At 36.2% G+C, this 19,916-nt stretch overlaps 1 protein-coding gene across 1 annotated transcript in view; it reads right to left on the bottom strand.

Moving 5' to 3' along the window:
• The window catches only part of CD2AP (CD2 associated protein), a 141,241-nt gene that overhangs the window by 24,798 nt on the left and 96,527 nt on the right, over window positions 1-19,916 (bottom strand). The window contains exons 10-11 of the mRNA XM_060615687.3: window positions 17,438-17,474; window positions 15,373-15,435 (exon numbers count right to left, since the gene is read on the bottom strand). Of these exons, the coding sequence (XP_060471670.1) occupies window positions 15,373-15,435; window positions 17,438-17,474 (100 nt within the window). The remainder of the gene's footprint in view (window positions 1-15,372; window positions 15,436-17,437; window positions 17,475-19,916) is intronic.

Raw genomic sequence — 19,916 nt, 5'->3', positions numbered from 1 at the left:
TGGTTTTTCCTGTCTTCCCAGCATCCTTTGTTTTTAGGGGTGGTATACTACTCAATACAATCACATGATTTTACTCGAAGCAGAAAGTAATATTATCTATATTCAAATCCAGACCACTTTCTGAAAGGGAAGTATAGGAAACCAGTGACATTTAATATACTTATTTAAAAGTGATCACAATGACAAAGAATGTTAACAGGATAGCTTGATTAGACACAGGAGAGAAAATTACAGGCTTGTACTTATAACCCTCATAATTGTACTAGGAATGCATTAACACAATTTCATTTTTTTCCAGTTGATTAACACACTTAAAAATCCTATGAAGTAGATAAGAAAATATGCTGGACATAAACAACACAGGGAACAGTTTTATGCCATGTTAATAAAAATAATTTTATCACCAAAAAGGCATGATACTATGTATAATGACATACTTGATTCCTGATCTTTCAGGTACTAAGAACAAGTATTAAAATTGACACGTGACCCTTAAATTCCAGAGAACAAACTGGTGGTTGCCAGAGGGTAAGTGGGTGGAGGCGTGGGCAAAAGAGGTTATTTTTTTAATTGACACAGGTGCATACATACTAGATATTCATGATAACACAGGAGTCGGCAAAAATGTGTCTAACACATATAATGCAAAAAGAAACTCTTATGTGCCATACTGAGTAATTTTCAAAATTTACTTGGTCTTTGTAAAGAATATCACAGGACCACAAAGAATTTCACGAGATTTCATACCAATAGGAAACTGCTGATTATGAATCTTGAATACTGCAAGCCACAGGTAACCCCTCATTCAAAATAAGAGATTTAATTTAATAATAATGAAAATACAAACTACCATTGTTTTAGTTTTAGTATTTATGTATAGTTTCCTTGGATCATTTGAAAATACAGCTTAGTCTATTAAAACCACGATCATCATTTGGTACAAAAATCCAATTTTAAATGGCCTCAAAACAAACAATGCATCATATAATTACATCATAATTATACCACCCAATCCTAACTATAAACCAACATAGCCATCTGTATCAGTTGAAACAGTCAATCAAATTTTTAGAAAATATTAAGAAAGATGTTTTATATAAAATATCAGGAAAAATACTGAAGGTCAAATAGAAGTTCACTGATTAACTGAACATACTTCTTTTAACAGATACATAAATAACAGCTTGAAATCAATTAAACTGTGTAGTCTATTCTAAAACAAAAGAATACATTTAATATTCATGGAAATCAAAGGTGACAAAACTAAGATTCATCATTCCTGGTACAGCCATGACTAAATCAACTACAGTATGCTGATTTATCATATATGATGTCAATGTACGAGGTTTTATTTAGTTTTATTGAGGTGGAATTTATATAACATAAAATTAACCATTTTAAAGCGAAAAATTCAGTGCCAGTTAGTACATACAATGTTATGTAACAACCACCTTTCTCAAGTTCCAAAACTCATCACTCCAAAAGTCAAGTCTGGTTCCCGTTATTCAGTTACTCCCCATTTGCTCCTCTACCCATCCCCTGGCAATCACCAACCTCCTTCTGTCTCTACAGATTTATGTATTCTGGGCATTTCGAATACAAGGACTCATCCAGTATGTAACCTTCTGTGTCTGGCTCATTTCCCATAGCACAGTGTTTTCAAGGTCCATTCTCAATGTAGTATGTATCATCATTTCATTCTTTTTTGTGACTGAGTAATAACCACTATATGCATACAGCACAACCCATTCATGTGTTGAAGGATATCCAGGTTTTTTCCACCTCTTGGCCATTATGAACATTTGCATGCAAATATTTGAGTATCTGTATTCCATTCTTTTGGGTAAGTATCTAGGAGCAATGGCCGGGTCATATAGTAATTCCATGTTTAACTTTATGAAGAACTATCAAACTGTTTTTCACAGCAGCTGCAAGATTTTACATTCACATCAGGAGTGTTGTGAGGGGTCCAACTGCTCCATGTCCATGTTAACACTTGTTATTTCCATTTTTATTATTAATACAACAATCCTAGTGAGTGTGAAGCAGTAGCTCATTGTCATTTTGGTTTGCAATTCCCTAATAATTAATGATGTTGAATATCTTGTCATGTACTTATTAGTCATTTGTGTATCTCCTTTGGAAAAATGCCTATTTCAGTCCTTTGCCCATTTTTGGATTAGGCTGTCTTTTTGCTGAGTTGTAATGACTCTTTATATATCATAATACCAAACCCATTATATATTCCTGATACCAAATATAGGATTTATGCAAATATTTCCTCCCATTCTTTGGTAAATCTTTCACTTTCTTCATAATGTCCCTTCAGTGCACAAAAGTCCTTAATTTTAATGAATTACAATTTAGCTTTTTCTTTTTTAAAATTAATTACTTTTTAAATTTATATCCAAGTTAGCATGTAGTACAACAATGATTTCAGGAGTAGATTCCAATGATTCATCCCCTATGTATAATCCCCAGTGTTCATCCCAACAAGTGTCTTCCTTAATGCCCCTTACCCATTTAGCCCATCCCCATTCCCACAACCCCTCCAGCAACCTTCTGTTCTCTATATTTAAGAGTCTTATGTTTTTATATTATTTTTGCTTCCCTTCCCTTATGTTCATCTGTTTTGTACCTTAAATTCCTCATAAGTGAAGTCATATGATACCTGTCTTTCTCTGATTAATTTCGCTTAACATAATACCCTCTAGTTCTATCCATGTGGTTGCAAATGGCAAGATCTCATTCTTTTTGATTGCCGAGTAATACTCCATTGTATATATATACACCACTAGTTTTTTTTTTTCTTTTGTTGTCTGAGCTTTTGGTGTCATATCTAAGAATCCATTGCCAAGCCCAAGGCGATCAAGATTTAGCCCTATGTTTTCTTCTAAGAGCTTTAGTTTTGTACCTCACAATTTAGGTGAAGGATCTATTTTCAGTCAAATTTTATATATGGTATGAGGCAGGGGTTCAATTTCATTCTTTTGTATGTGGATATCCAAGTGTGCACAGCAGAATTTCAGTTTAGGTAGAAATTCACCAAAAACAAGAAGAAATTTAAGAAAAAAAAGTCTTATGTTATTTCTTCAAATGCCCAAAGGAAGAAATATGTAAGATACAGATGTTATAATTTAAGATAGAGAAAAGAATTACCGTAAGAGTATAATTTTATTGAAAACAGCTAAAATATACGGCAGCTAAAAAAATGTCATCAAAATAAATGAAAAATTCCACATCTTATTACAGAATACAAAAATATATTATTAACACTGTATGTAGTAAATTAATCCATCTGTTAATTCAGATGAGGCTTAGTTCCCTCCTGCATGAGTAATAATAGATAAAATTCTCAAAAAACTAAAAACGGAAATACCATATGATCTAATAATTCCACTACTAGTTATTTACCTAAAGAAAATAAAAATACTAAAAGATAATATGCATCCCGGTTCATAACAGCATTATTTGCAATAGTCAAGATACAGAAGCCAGTTAAGTGTCCATCAACAGACAAATGGATAAGGAAGATGTAGTAGGGTGTGTGTGTGTGTGTGTGTGTGTGTGTGTGTGTGTGTGTGTGTGTGTGTGTGTGTGCGCGCGCGCGCGCGTGTGTGTGTGCGTGTATGTATACATCCCATTAAAGAAACAGTTTCCTACTCCAAGTGCATAGAAATACTAGCTTATGGTATCTTGCAAAATATTTGTGGCACCGCCATCCACACAGAACTGCCTTTTTTAATACATACTGTAAAGTAGGTAGAAGTTACTAGGTAAGGTATAAGGTAATTAGATGGTAGGTTTAAGATGTAAGTTTCACTTACTGAAGAATGCCCTTTACCACTTCTCCATAGTTGCAACTTTGGTCATAAGGCAGGTACCTATCAATCTATTTCTGGATTCAAATTTAGGTAAAATGAGAGGTAGAGGTTAAGACCTACTTCTTATATGGGTATCAGTATCACTCATTTAATTCATCTTTTCGCTACTACAATGGCAACTTTGCTTATAAATCACAAGGACTTAAAGTCCTTCTAAATGCTTCTTGTTACCCTGACTACTTTGTCAGCTATTACTACAATTAGACCAGCTTTCTTTTGACTGGCATTGGTCTGGCATATTTTTGTCTACTCTTTTCATTTAATCATTCCTGAATTCTTATCATTAAGATATGTCTCTTGTTAGCAGAATATGGTTGGATTTCTTTTTTTTTTTGTTTGAGTCTAACAATTTTTCTTTTAACTGGAATGTTTAGTCCAGTTATATTTTCTGTAATTACTTAGTATTTATTTTTTCTTGCTTGGTCTGTTTCATTTTCTCTCCTTGCTTTTTTGTATTTTCATTATTCTATGTTCTCCCATTACCTTTTTATACATTATTTTATTTTTTTGTAACTGCCTAGAGATTATAGCACATATCCTTGAAGTCATATATAAATTTTTCTACTGGCCCTAACACTTTAACTCGATTTACACCCCTGCTGCCTTGTTGCATTTTTATTTCTATAAATGCCCAGAAGGGATTATTAACATTTTATACAGTAAATATTTAGATTTACCTATCTATTTAAGCATTTTTTAAAGTGTATTTATTTTGAAAGAGGTAGAGCGAGGGAACGCACACACGTGCAAACGGGAGAGGGGCAGAGAGAGGAGACAGAGAGTCTCAAGCAGGCTCTGTGCTGCCAGCTCACTGCCCGACTCAGGGCCTGACTCATGAATCATGAGGTCTTGACCTGAGCTGGAAATCAAGAGGTGGAAGCTTAACCAACTGAGCTACCCAAGCATCCCTATTTAAGCTTTTCTGTTGCTCTTGATTTCTGGATCTCCCAGTTGGTATTTGGAATCATTTCCATTCTGCATGAATAACATCCTTTAAAACTGCCTAAAGTACTGGCATGCCAGTGATAAATTCTCTCAGATTTGACTGGCCTAAAAATGTCTTACTTCATCTTTTTTTCCCGAAGATATTTTCATTGGCAATATAATTATAGGTTAGCAGTTATTTCCTTTAACACTTTGGTGACATGATTCCATGGTCTTTCAGCTTCAAACTTTTTCCAATGAGAAGCAACTGTCACTCTTATTTTTGTTACTCTAAAATTAAATGTGTCTTATTCTCTGGCTGTTTTCAATATTATTTTTTGCTTATAGCAGCATGACTAATAGTGAGTATATGGAGTAGTTTTCTTTGTATATATCCAGACTGGGCTCCACAGTATTTCTTGATTCTGTAGCTTTTTGCTTCATCATTTTTGGAAGACTGGAAACCATTATACCTTCAAATAAGGTTTCTAGTCCCTTCTCTCTCCTCCCCATCTGGATCTTCAATTACATGTACATTAAACCTTTTCATTCTATTCTATATGTCTATTAAGATCTTTTCTATATTTTCCATCTTTCTTCCCACCATAAGCTTCAATTCAGAAATTTTCTTTTGAAAACACACACACATATATATTAACATATACCCACACACATATATCATATACAGTTGACCCTGAACCACATGTTTGAACTGTGCAGGCCTACCTATATACAGATTTTTTTAAATACAGTCCAGTACTATAAAGGTATTTCTTCTCCCTTATGATTTTAACATTTTTTTCTACTTTACTGTGAGAATACAGTACATATTATATATAACGTACAAAATATGTGTTGATCGATTGCTGTTATCAGTAAAACTTCTGGTGAACAGTAGGCTATTGGTTAAGTTTTTGTTGAGTCAAACTTGTACGTACAGTGGGCCAGCGCCCCAACCCCTGCATTGTTCAAGGGTCCACTGTATATTTTATAGTTACACAAATTCATTTACACTTACATGGTTTTTAGTTATGCCAAAATTATCAATCACATCTTTTATTATTTTGAACATAAATTAGGCATAGATACTTTATAGCCTGTGTCTGATATTTCAAATACCTAGAACACTGTGGACCAGGTTTATTTTCTGTTTCTAGTCATGTGTCGTATCTCCAAGTATGTCTGGTTATTTCTCTATGAGTAAGAGACATAAAACATTTGTGTGAAAATATACAAAGATAATTTAAAATTCTAGATGATGTCTTCTTCTCCAGGGAATAAGGGTTTACTTTGCTTCAGGCAGCAAGGCGAAGCCACGGTAAAATCCCAGAGCACCTTCTCTTCCAATCAGACTGAGACAATCAGCACGTGGGCTTCAGTACTTTTGAGAGCTAGTTCTACTTCCATTTCACACTTCTCATTAAACGGAGTCTTTTTTGGAACCCAATTAAAGTTCAAGAGTCTACTAATGTATCTCCTTTTCTGTGGGCCCCAAACTCCAATTTTTGTCTTCTCAAACCCAAAAATACATTGAAAGTTGTTTTCATAGTCTTAGCTAGCACTTTCAGAAATGGCAAATGCCTCAAAAGGAAACACAGGCTCAAATGCCAGACTCACTTTCCTGGGCTCCCCTCCTCTCCTACAACTTGAGCCTGTAATTTCTTGTACCCTTCATAGCTCTCCTATGTCTAGTATATATGTATATATTTCACACAACCTTTCCAGTTATTCTCACTCAGATCATTCTCTGCCTGTCTATATGATCACTCATCAGTTTTCTTCAAGAGTTCCAGTTCATCTAACAATTTCTTAAATGTACACATTCTAAGACTCTAAGCTAAACTCTTCCTATTCTGATTTTAAGCAACCTTCTTGAACAACCTTACCTGTATCCATAAATTTAACTAGCTAACTTCCAAGACAGCACCTTACAAATAAATGCTTAATACAAACTCTCAACAAGATTCATCCCATATTTCCTATATTCATATCAAATCGTGTATCAAAAGCTGAACTCATGTATTTTCTCCTAGAAACTGTCTTTATTTTATTTTATAAATCATATCTCATTTTCCCATCCTCACAACCATTAGGATCTAATTAGTCAACAAGATGTACTACCATAAACCTAAACCACCTCCCTTATGGGAGAGCCTGAATATATCTCAACATCTTTAGCAGATATGTAGCTGATTCACTCAAATCTATCCTACCTTCATACGATCATACCAAGCTATTAAATAGACAGCATTCTTTTTACATTTATCTGGAATTGAACATGTACCCCAAATTGGTCCAAGAAACTGAAAAGGACTTACTTTCCACAGATGTGGAGAGATTTTCCTCTTTCCTATTAAATGGACAAAATATCAAGTTGCCCTGATTGTCACAGTCAGCATTCCTGTGACCTCAAGGGAAACCAATCTGAAGACAAAGTAGACACTAAAGAGGCAAATGGAGAGATATAATCCAGGTCCATAATGAAATTATTCAATGGAGGGTCATAAGACTCCTACTTCTAGACTTCCAATTATATGAGACTGTTTCCCTATTATTTCAGTTTGAATAAGGATTTTTATTCTTTGCTCTGAAACCATTCCAATTTCCTTTTTATCCATACCATCACCAAACCTATTCAAATAGCACTAAAACAGTTTCAGAAAAACCTATCTGAACATGTCACACCAGTTTTTAAAAGCCTTCCAATTACATAGTAATTATTGTATTAAATATCCCTTATTCATTATGTATTTTGCAAGAAACTACAGAACCAATGTCAAATAAGATTCAGACACACACACACACACACTACACCTTTGCCCCATAGGGTTTAGTGGTTTAGTCAAATGTGGGAAAAAGACAATATACAAAAAATATCTAATGTACATGTAACATACAATAATGAGAAATAACTACTTTTAGACAGAGTAATAAAGAAAAGACTAATGTCAAAGAGGTGACATTAAGATGGCTGTTTTAAGCTGGAATCCGAAAAAATGAGAAGGAATCACGTATGGAAAGAATCTGAAGGAGTGCAAGATAAAGATGAGATGCCAGGAAAAGGATACTATACCATGTAACTGGGAGGGCAGAAAACTGATATTCTATGAATGTTATACACTGGGGGACCTGACCACAAACAGTTAACAAGAGAAAACTCAATAGGGAGCCAGATCACTCAAAATCTGGTAGGCTATACTAAGGCTAATGTAGTCAAGAAAGTCTGCTTTTGGGAAGAAAACACTGTAGGCTAGAGTTTTTTCCCAAATGCAACAGAAAATGTTCAAATATATTAAGTTCATGTGCCATGCATCATAATGACCAACACATACTTATATGAAACATGTGCATATACGCTTTATTTCCATAATATAAATTCTGAAATCCTTATCACTACTTTAAATCCTTTTTGGTGCAAGGCAACATGTAAACAGATAGTTAAATACAACTCTTTGCCATAGCACTTAAAGGCCTTTTATGAACTACATAAGTGGTTCTTAGTTTTATCTTCAGATTAGAATCCTGAGAAGAGCTTTAAAAATACTACTACCTGAGGGGCATCTAGGTGGCTCACTCAGTTGAGCGACCGACTTTGGCTGAGGTCACAATCTCGCTGTTTGTGAGTTCGAGCTCCACATAGGGCTCACTGCTGTCAACCTGTCAGTGCAGATCTTCTGTCTTCCTCTCTGCCCCTCCCCCGCCGGTGCTCCCCCACAAAATAAATAAATATTAAAAAAAAAATACTACTATCTGAGTTCTACCTTATAAAAATTCTGGAGAGGATCCTTAGTATCAGCATATTTTTAAAAGATACCCAGGTAATTCTAATATGCCACCAAGACCAAAAACAACTGCACCACGCTACATTTCTAGCTAATTTCTAGCTTCCTAAGTTACCTATAGCCATTTCTTGAATATGCTTTCTCTCATTCTTTTCACATTCTTTCTGTGGTCTGGAACTACCTTCTCTTTTCCAGTCAACACATTATGCTCATTTTCTAAGTCTCTGAATAATTACAATCTCCTCATTACCATGCACATGTTAACTATTCAACTAGAATTATTAGAGTATCACTTAAAATAGGAAAAAAAATTAAATCCTAGTGATTAACAGAAGCCAGTTGCCTCATACATACATATTTACTGGTTTTATGTTATTGCATATTTGACATTTATTAAAAGTCTGTCCCATGTGTGGGTTAAGTATAATAAAGAATATTTGCTACTTCTTAAGAGGTCAAGATTATTTTTAGGTTCAAACAGGAGTGATATATTACAGATACCAAAATATTCTTTGTAGAACATTAGAGATAAGTACTATTTCCTTTTTGGTAAGCATACTAAATATATAATACAATAGAGTTCTACCACAGGTCTCTCAACTCAAGAGTCTGTACTACAGACTGCATCACAGATAAAAAGGCATGCATTTGAGATCAGGGTCTCCAATAATAACTGCTGCTAAATGAGTCAAACACACAGATCTTGATTTTAATTCCATATTAAATTGTATTACACCAAAATTCCAGCACACATACTAATTGAAAAGCATATTTTGAATACTGATTTCCAAATCACTCTGTAATATGAAGAATACTATCCATAGCCAGCACATGAATAGAAAACTACACATTTTTATCACATTTCAATTCCATTAAGTTTTTACTCTGCATTCCTTTTACTGGCTCATAGGAAGAAGAGAACACTCCTAAGCAAACAAGACCTCAAGACTTACAGGCAATATGTTCAATTATGTACCAAGACCAACTTTGCCAGCTTGGAATTCAACGTAAGGCAAAAATACCAAGAATGAGGAGAAAAAAATAAACAAAACATGTTCTACCACTAGGCCCTCCATAAAAGAAATTCGTTAAAAATATAAGTATGGGGTGTCTGGGTGGCTCAGTCGGTTAAGCACCCGACTTCAGCTCAGGTCATGACCTCACGGTTCGTGGGTTCGAGCCCCACATCGGGCTCTGTCCTAACAGCTCCAAGCCTGGAGTCTGCTTCAGATTCTCTGTCTCCCTCTCTCTCTGCCCCTCCCTTGCTCACGCTCTGTCTTCCTTTCTCTCAAAAATAAATAAACATTAAAAAAAAAACATAAAATACACACACACACACACACACACACACACACACACATATAGGTAGAAAATATGAAATACAAACAAATGAAAGTACAAACAGCAATGAATATAAACAAATCCAAACACTGACTGGGAATCAGCAGAATGCAGATGACGGTTAAGCCATGAGCTTTATATATCTGACTGTCCGAAGAATCAAAAATAAAACAAAAATCCAACTCTGATAGTCTTTATTAATTTTTAGTTCAGCAATTGAGCAAATGAATTAATTAATGATGCTACTGGACCTTTGTGTGGGAACCAGCAGCAGTCACGCAACCTTCTGCAAGAGAAAATCTTACATAGTAAAGTATAACTGTTTCCAAAAGATAGGGTAAGATTCACAATTCAATCTACTGGGGTTCAGAGTCCCAGAAATCGGCCAACTAGACCCTGAAAATCTGTAGTCTCGTGTATTAGCAATGAATTCCTAGCATGTGACTACATTTCCCCAGCAACAATAACTTGTCTCCCTTAATGTCAGATACAGAGACAAAAAAACTCAAGAGGAACATCTACCAGCACAACTCTCCCTTCCTATTCTCCTAATTAGGAAACAATACTGCCAATATTAACATATTGGTGTTTACTTCCTGCCTGGAGGTGTGTGCCATCTGGTTATGTTCTGCTTATGAACTTATGAACTGACTGAAAAATAACAAACCCGGTCTTAACACCTGTAGGTATAGAAACTCTAGAGAAAAATGCTCCTCAAGCAAGTGAGCGCAGATTCACTGCCTCTACCAGTAAGTGTTGAATGGCTGGACTTTAGCCCATTATGCCTTCCTATGGATGTGACTGAGGCTACCAAGGAGAACATGTACATAAAGGTAAACACTTAAATGACTTACAAGCCTAATAGAGCTCCTACACATTTATATGCCTCACTGCCTGGCACTCCAAAATAAACATTAGTTGCTCCCTTCCTTTCATACATAGTTCATACCAAGAACAAGTCATTGAGAATGGAGTGAGTTACTGAGAGGTATGTCCAAGAAATGTTTTCCAAACAGCAGGAGGAAAAACTTCTGCTTCAAAAGTGTTGATATTATTATTCTAATGAAGCATAATATGGCCAGCATTCAGGTATCTCTGAGAAATTAGGGGGCAGAAAACTGCTAAGCAGGTTTGAGAAAATCTACATGTTGAGAGAGAGAGAGAGAGAGAGAGAGAGACAGAGCATGAGCAGGGGATGGGCAGAAAGAGAGGGAGACAGAATCCAAAGCAGGCTCCAGGTTCCGAGCTGTCAGCACAGAGCCTGACGTGGGGCTCGAACCCATGAATCATGAGATCATGACCGGAACTGAAGTTGGACACAACCAAATGAGCCACCCAGGTGCCCCTATAATAGCTGTTTTAATGTCCTTGCTATTTCCATCATCTCTTGCCATTTTTGGGTCTGTTTCATTGACTAATTCTTCTAGTTACAGGTTGCTATTATCCTGCTCCTTTCCATGCCTAATAATTTTTTATCAGATAATGGACACTATATATTTTTAAAAAAATTTTTTTTAACGTTTATTTATTTTTGAGACAGGAAGAGACAGAGCATGAACGGGGGAGGGTCAGAGAAAGAGGGAGACACAGAATCTGAAACAGGCTCCAGGCTCTGAGCCATCAGCCCAGAGCCCGATGCGGGGCTCAAACTCACGGACCGCGAGATCATGACCTGAGCTGAAGTCGGATGCTTAACCGACTGAGCCACCCAGGCGCCCCAGACACTATATATTTAACACTCTCAGGTGTTATACTCTTCCAAATTGTATAGAATCCTGTTCAAGAAATAGTTCAATCTGCTTCCAAGGTAAATGTGAAGACGACTTTAGTCTAAGGTGATATAATCTTTTATGGACTCCATCCTACACTTTATGAAGTCTTTCCCCTGTGGCTTGTGGGAACATGGACTATTAGTGAGTTCCAAAAACTGCTTCACCAAATGCTTTCTAGTAGTTATGTCTCTACCTGTGGAAGTTTCCTTTCATGTGTATATAATTCACAGTACTCAGCCAAAGCCTCATGGTAAGCTGTACTGAGATCTCAGAATGTTCTCTGTGCAGTTCCCTCTATTCTGGCACTCTGCCCCACAAACTGTAGCTGCTTTGACCTCCCTAAACTCCTTTTCTCCTGTTTCCTCAGCTCTAGAGGAAAACCAGACTCTGTTTGGCTTCTTCCTTTCTACTGCCTATAAACTGCTTCTAGACAATAAGCTGGGGTAATGTTAGGACTTGCCTTACTGGCTCAGTGATAACTTCCTTCAGTGATAAGTCCTAAATGATCTATTGCCCAATACCCGAAACCACTATTTCATCTATTTTGTCCAGTCTTCTAGTTGTTCAACTCAGGAGGGCAAATTCAGTCCTTGTTACTTCACCAAGCCAGGTTTTTGAGCAGATAAATGATCTAAAAATGGATCACCTTCCATTTTGTTAAAGGGATCCACACAACTGATTTCAGGGAATATGGGAAGTCATTACTACATTTTAATAAAATCCCTACTTACTTGATGGAGGAGACTATAAAAGGAATATCATAATGTAGGTAATGAAGCCAACAACATAGTTCTTACATTTAGTTCTCAGTATCTTTGTAAAATGAGTCTTTCATGTAGGACCGGTATTATAACCAGGCACCAATATAAACCAATCCAATGCTCAGACCTAACAATAGCCATATTACATCTGAAATTAAAAAATACTTTTACTAAGTTGTTTTTGCATGACAAATAAAACATTCTCAAACATAAAGAAAAAAAGAATCTAAAAACTTCCCATGCTGAGCACAGATAACGAGAAAGAGATAAAGCTATGAAAATACATGGCATATTCAGGGACAAGAATGTGGTTACTGTATTTAGTGAATGAAAAGGGCAGAAGATAATACCAAAATTGTAATTTGGGGTGGGGGGGGGGGGGCGTCAGTTCCCAATAACAACAAAAGCTGGCTCAGATAAGGATCAACAGGAGCTTTTATTCATTCTTGATGGGAATGCAAAATGGCACAATTTGGAAGATGATGTGACAGTTTCTTATACAACTAAACATACTTTTAACATATGATCCGGCAATCATACTCCTTGGTTATTTTTGCCCAGATGAACTAAAAGCTTATGTCCACCAAATACCCGGACAAGGATGTTTAATTATATATAGCATCTTTATTCATAACTGACAAAGTTTGGAAGCAACCAAGATGTCCTTCAGTAGGTAAATATGGATAAGCTGTGCTATAGATAGATAATGGAATATTAATCAGCACTAAAAGAAAATGAGCTATTAAGTCATGAAGACATGGAGAAAACTTAAACACATATTAAAGTGAAAAAGCTACATACTGTATGATTCCAACCATATGACATTCTGCAAAACTATGGAGACAATAAAAAATTAATGGTTACCAGGGGCTGAGGGAAGGGAGGAATGAAATAACAGAGCAAAGAAGATTCTTAGAATAATAAGACCTATTCTGTTAGACATTGTATTACACATTTGTCAAATTATACATTTGCCCAAACTCATAAAATGTACAACTCAGGAATGAACCCTAATATAAACTATGGACTTCAGGTGATAATGTGTTAGTGGAGGTCCACTCTGGTGCAGGATGTTGATAGTGGGGGAGGCAGTACAAGTGTGGGGCAAGGAGTGTATGGGAATTCTGTGTAGTTACTGCTCAATTTTGTTGTGAATCTAAAACTGTTCTAGAAAATAGTTTATTAAAAAATGAATCTGGCAAAAATATGAAATAGAAGCCAGACAAGGGACTAAAGTGAGAGAAATCAGTTAAGAGAATACAGGAACACTGCAGGCAACACACAAGGATAGGCAGAAACAATATTGGCAGTAGAAACAGAAGCATTCTAAAATAGTATTCAAGGTTTTGCTTGTACAGTCAACAACACAAGGGTTAGGGGTACCAATACCCTACACAGCTGAATACAATTACCTGAATATAACTTTTGACTCCCCAAAACTTAACTGAAAGCCTACTGTTGAATAAATGGCCTTACCAATAACATAAACAGTCAATTAACACATATTTTATATGTTATGTGCATTATATACTCTATTCTTATAATACATTAAGCTTAAGAAAAAGTTATTAATAAAATCATAAGAAAAGTACATTTACAGTGCTGTATCCTATTTATCGAAAAAAATTCACGTACCAATGGACCTGTGCAGTTCTAACCCATGCTGCTCAAGGGTCAACTGTATATATAACCTAAAATACTAGATACAACCATTGCAGATCTTTCTGTACACAAAGAGAAATAGTTATTTTCTCCAAATTAATAATAACAAAACAAAATGATGTTTTTAACAAAACAGATATGGTACCTTGGAATACTTTCCAAGTTTATATGACAAATACAGACAGTGAAAATTAAATAATACATAACAAATCACTTCCATGTTAGAACTCACTTTAAAAAAATTTTTTTTCTAACATTCATTTATTTTTGAGAGACAGAGAGAGAGCATGAGCAGAGGAGGGGAAGAAATAGAGGGAGACACAGAATCCAAAGCAGGCTCCACGCTCTGAGCAAGCTGTCCACACAGAGCCTGACAAAGGGCTCAAAACCACAAACTGTGAGATCATGACCTGAGCCGAAGTTGGACGCTCAATCGACTGAGCCACCCAGGCACCCCATAACTCACTCTTATACCTAAGAATTTTTTAAAATTTATTTTAATTGAGACTCCAAAAAAGATAAAGTATAACTATTTAATGCTTACTTTCGTTATTTTTTGAAAAAACAAATAATAATATAATGAAATACTATAACCTTACTGAAGTAATGGTTTAACTTTTTAATGAATGTAAATTGGTATCAGTTTGAATAAAACCTTAATTTCCTATCACTCTTGATAAAGTACTTCCTCCCAGAAAACTCCAAATAAATACTGAACAGTTGTTAAACATCAGTGTAAATCTGACAAATGGATAAAGAAGGTGTGGTTTATATACACAATGGAATACTACTTGGCAATGAGAAAGAATGAAATCCTGCCATTTGCAGCAACGTGGATGGAACTGGAGGGTATTATTCTAAGTGAAATAAGTCAGTAAGAGAAAGATACCATATGTTTTCACTCATATGTGGATCCTGAGAAACTTAACAGAAGACCATGGGGGAGGGGAAGAGGGGGGAAAAAAGTTACAGAGAGGGAAGTAGGCAAACCATAAGAGACTCTTAAATACTGAGAACAAACTGAGGGTTGATGGGGGGTGGGAGGGAGGGGTGGGTGGGTGATGGGTATTGAGGAGGGCACCTGTTGGGATGAGCACTGGGTATTGTATGGAAACCAATTTGACAATAAATTATATTTAATAATAAAAAAATCAGTGTAAATCAATCAATGTGGAGAGATATTATTATTCACAATGACAAATCCAAAGAAGAATTATTTTTCTAAAAGTGGAAGAATTACCCTTACCTTTTTCTTCTGGCTTTATAGGAAAATACTTCTTTTCTGTAGCTATTAGCTCAGGCTTTGGAGCTAAGGAAAAAAGCCAAAATTAGTACTTAAAAAAATTAGTTTCAAAGCACAAAAACAATTATACTACTAAGCAGAAAAGGTCAGTTTAAAAATAACATCAGAGGAAAACATGACTTAACAGAAACAACAATGTACCATAATCACTAGGCTAACTATCTAATCCTGCACCTACCACCATTACATGGCTGAGTAGTAACTCTGGTCTCAGTTCCTTCTTTGCCAAATGAAGGTGTTCATACCCTCTACAACACCACTCTCCAGTAGAACTTTTCCATGATGATGGAAATATTCTATTTTTGTGTTATCCAATACTGAGTGTGGAGACTTGAAATACTACTACTGTGACTGGGGAATTCAATATTTTATTTGATTTAACTTTAATTAAATTTTGAAAGCCCCAATATGACTAGTGAATAAAAAGCCTAGAACACCAACTTCCATAAAAATTACTTTCAACTTATGCTTTCCTTGCTCTGGGATTAAGTCAGCAAATACAAAGATGAAAACTTGGGAGTAGGAAAGGACCTGTATTATTTCTTAAAAGAGCAAATCTTTCAAGAAAATAATTGTACTTCACTTATAAAAATCAAAAATTAGGGGCTAGGGACACCTAGGTGGTTCAGTTAAATGTGGACTCTTGATTTGGGCTCAGGTCATGATCTTCTCCTGGTTGTGAGATGAAATTCCACATCGGGTTCCATGCTGACAGCTCAGAGCCTGCTTGGGATTCTCTCTTTCCATCTCTCTGCCCCTCCCCCCCCACCCCCTTGAAAGAAGAGAAGAGAAGAGAAGAGAAGAGAAGAGAAGAGAAGAGAAAAAGAAAACAAAAAAACTAGAAAGTAACAGAAGAGGAGAGAAAAGAAAAAGAGAAACAAAAAGAGAAAGAGAAAAAGAGAAAGAGAAAGAAAAAGAAAAAGAAAAAGGAAAAGGAAAAGAAAAAGAAAAAGAGAAAGAGAAAGAAAAAAAGAAAAAGAAAAGAGAAGAAAAGAAAAAAAAGAAAAAAAGGAGAAGAAATGAAATTAGGATCTAAAACTTACAGAAATAGACAAAGGGCCAGATTATGAAACTGTAACTCTGGAAAACTCTTCTAAATATACCATAATATATTCAACTGCTTAAAAAAATAAAAATAAACTCTTCAAGTTTGTTTAACCCTTCAGCATACTCTCTGAAGAAATACAAATAATTAGTATTTATATGAGACATTAACAAATGAATTTAATGTGAAAAAGTGGAATAACTAATTAGGTCAATATATTAAGTATTCTATTCTTTTAATTTTTAAAAATTATTTTTGTTTTTGAGAGACAGAATATGAGTGGGGGAAGGGTAGAGAGAGGGGGAGACACAGAATCCAAAGCAGGCTCCATGCTCTTAGCTGTCAGCACAGAGCCCAACATGGGGCTTGAACCTACAAACTGCAAGATCATGACCTGAGCAGAAGTTGGACACTTAACCAACTGACCCACACAGGTGCCCCTGAAGTATACTATTCTAAATGCATTTAAACTTGGTCAATTTTCTTAATTAGAAATGACAGGGGCACGTGGGTGGCTCAAAGTGTCCCTCTCTTGATTTCGGCTCAGGTCATGATCTCACGGTTCGTGGGTTCGAGCCCCACATCAAGCTCTGCACAGTGCAGAGCCTGCTTGGGATTCTCTATCTCTCCCTCTTTCTCTCTGGCCCTCCCCTGCTTGCTCTCTTTCTCTCTTTCAAGACTAATAAACTTAAATTGTGTGTGTGTGTGGGGGGGAAATATGACAAGTCATAACTAAAGTATACAAATTATTTTTAACATCCTATTTTATACAATTTACACTTAAAAAATACAGACTTAATGCATGTGAACACTCAATTTTTATGTATTTCTAGAATTTGTATATATTACATCATATTTGGTTTTTGCTCATATAAATAAATGGTTTACTTAAAACCCAATTTCACCATTTTATAACTTGAAAATATGAAAAACAGCAAACTGAATAATGTGTTTCTTACATACCTGGACCCTTAGCAGGAGGTGGTGGTTTCTTTGGTTTCTATTAAAATAACAATGGTAAAAATATGTGAATACTTACATCTTACAAATGCTTAAAATAACTTCTGATCGTTAATAATCTAAATTATATGAGTATCTGTTATAAAATAGTAAGATCTTAACAACCAAAAGGCCACTGACAAAAAATTTATTCTATTAGAACAAATGCCTTCTTGATCAAAATTCAAATATGTCAAAACTTACCAGTGATTATGATAAATCTAAAAAATCTTAATGATAATCAGGGGTGCCTGGGTGGCTCAGACGACTAAGCATCCAACTTTGGCTCAGGTCATGATCTCACAATTTGTGAGTTCAAGCCCCACGTCAGGCTCCCTCCTTTCGGCACGGAGCCTGTTTTGGATGCTCTGACTCCCTCTCTGCTCCTCCCCTACTCTCTCTCTCTCTCTAAAATAAAGAAGCATTAAAAAAATCATAATGTTAATCAAAAATATTCATTATTGCCTCCCCTACTTTAAGATTCCAAGGCACAATTTTATCTCTCTTTAACAGCTGAGTACTGGGGAAAAGCAGAGAGAAGAGACTGTTTTTAAAACAAACAACAACAAAAAAAAGAGTCACCTAATAAATATATCTAGCTTATACTCTTGGTTCTTCAGAACTCTCGAACAGAAGATTCAAGGAAAAAGCCTGTTTTTCTTCAATTTATTCAAATTTGTTGGGTTTAGCATTTATTCATTTTTAAGACTTGATGACATCAAAAACTTGAGACATGTCAATCAGGTCTTCCCAAATTAAAATTAACTGATAGTGCTGTATGAACACCAAATAAGCCCTCCCAAATAATGTGTTCCTTGGGTATAAAAATAAAGCACCCAGAAGGCTGAATACTGAATGAAATCGAGCAAAAGAAGGGCCTCAGACAGCATTAACCCATAGAGTAACCTCTAGTGATTCACTTAACTACATAAAGACTGCAAAGTTTAGAAATTTCAACACTGGCTTAAATAAAATCCAGCAGACTATCTTGCTCTCAGTGTCTACTCTCCAACTCCATTAGAAAAGGAGCAAGGAGGAGGCAGTCCAAGATGATGGAATAGGAAGACTCTGAACTGACCTTCTCTCCTGGACACCATAAAACTACACCTACATACAGAGCAATTCTTCCTTAAAAATTGAGGGTGGACTGAACAGCCCCTGCACAACAAACAACAGAGGGACCACACAGAGAACAGTAGGAGACAAGGTAACAACACAAACCACACCCCAGATGTAAGGACTTGCAGTAGGGGGTATCATTGAGGGTCCCAAGCAGACACACCTGCCCTGGGGCACAGAAACAAAACAGCAATTTAAAGGGCAACTAGACTATACGTGAAGAAAATCCATTTACTAACCATAGAGCTTCTGCCAAATGGTGGAAGGAACTGCTAGAACTCTCTCCAGGGTCGGAGATGCCTGAAATTGCCACTATTTCTTTCCCAACGCTCTACTTTGACAGTGCCAATGAAAGCAGAGTCCAGGCACTCTTGCTGGCCTATTAAATCTGCTCCAGCAAGTCCCAGGCCCCTAACCCAGATCAGCTTTCCCACCAAGACAGTCTATTGCCTTTGCCAGCCCCAGCTCTAGCCATCCCAACAAGGTGGCCCTGGAAGCTCCAGCATACCCCAGGCCTGCACACAACAGCTCAAGCCCTCCTGCCCGTGTGGCCCTGGCACAGAGTACATTGGAATGCCTGGTCCCATGTCCACACCAGCTCAAGTCATACACCAACGAGCCCGCGCCAGCTCTAGCCGCAGCCATCCTGCCCATTGTAGCAAGCCCCAGGGCAACCCTAGCTCAGGCCTACTCCAGCTCCAGCTGCCCAACCAAATCCTGTTGGCATACACAGTAAACAAAGGGGACACTGCTACATAAGGCCACTCCTTGAAGACCAAGAGTTAGCTGTTCTGCCAAATTTACAGACACAAATGCAGAAAGACAAACAACATAAGGAAACAGAAGAATGTTCAAAACAAGAGAACAACATAAAACCTCAGGAAAAAAAACCCTAATAGAGATAATTAATTTACTTGATAAGCAATTCAAAGTAATGGTCATAAAGATGCTTGCTCAACTTAGAAGAATGAAGAAATACAGTAAGAACCTTAACAAAGCGCTGGAAAATATAAGAAGGTACCAAAAAGCAGTCAGAGCTGAAAATTTCAATAACTGAACTAAGAAATACACTAGAGGACATCAACAGATTAGAGGATACAGAAGAATGGATCACCTGAATGGAAGATAGAATAGTGGAAATTACTCAATCAGAACAGCAAAAGAAGAAAGAATTTTTAAAAAATGAGAATAGTTTAAGAGACTTCAGAAATGACAATAATTGTACTAACATTCACATTGTAGAGGTTTCAGAAGGATAAAAATAAGAGACAGAAAATCTATTTGAAGAAATAATGGCTACAAACATCCTTAACCTTGTAAAGGA

This window comes from Panthera onca, chromosome B2 (genome assembly GCF_046562875.1).
Source record: "Panthera onca isolate mPanOnc1 chromosome B2, mPanOnc1 haplotype 2, whole genome shotgun sequence".
NCBI lineage: Eukaryota > Metazoa > Chordata > Mammalia > Carnivora > Felidae > Panthera > Panthera onca.
The sequence above is the reverse complement of the archived record's forward strand: the minus strand, read 5'-3'. Positions and strand labels throughout refer to the sequence as shown.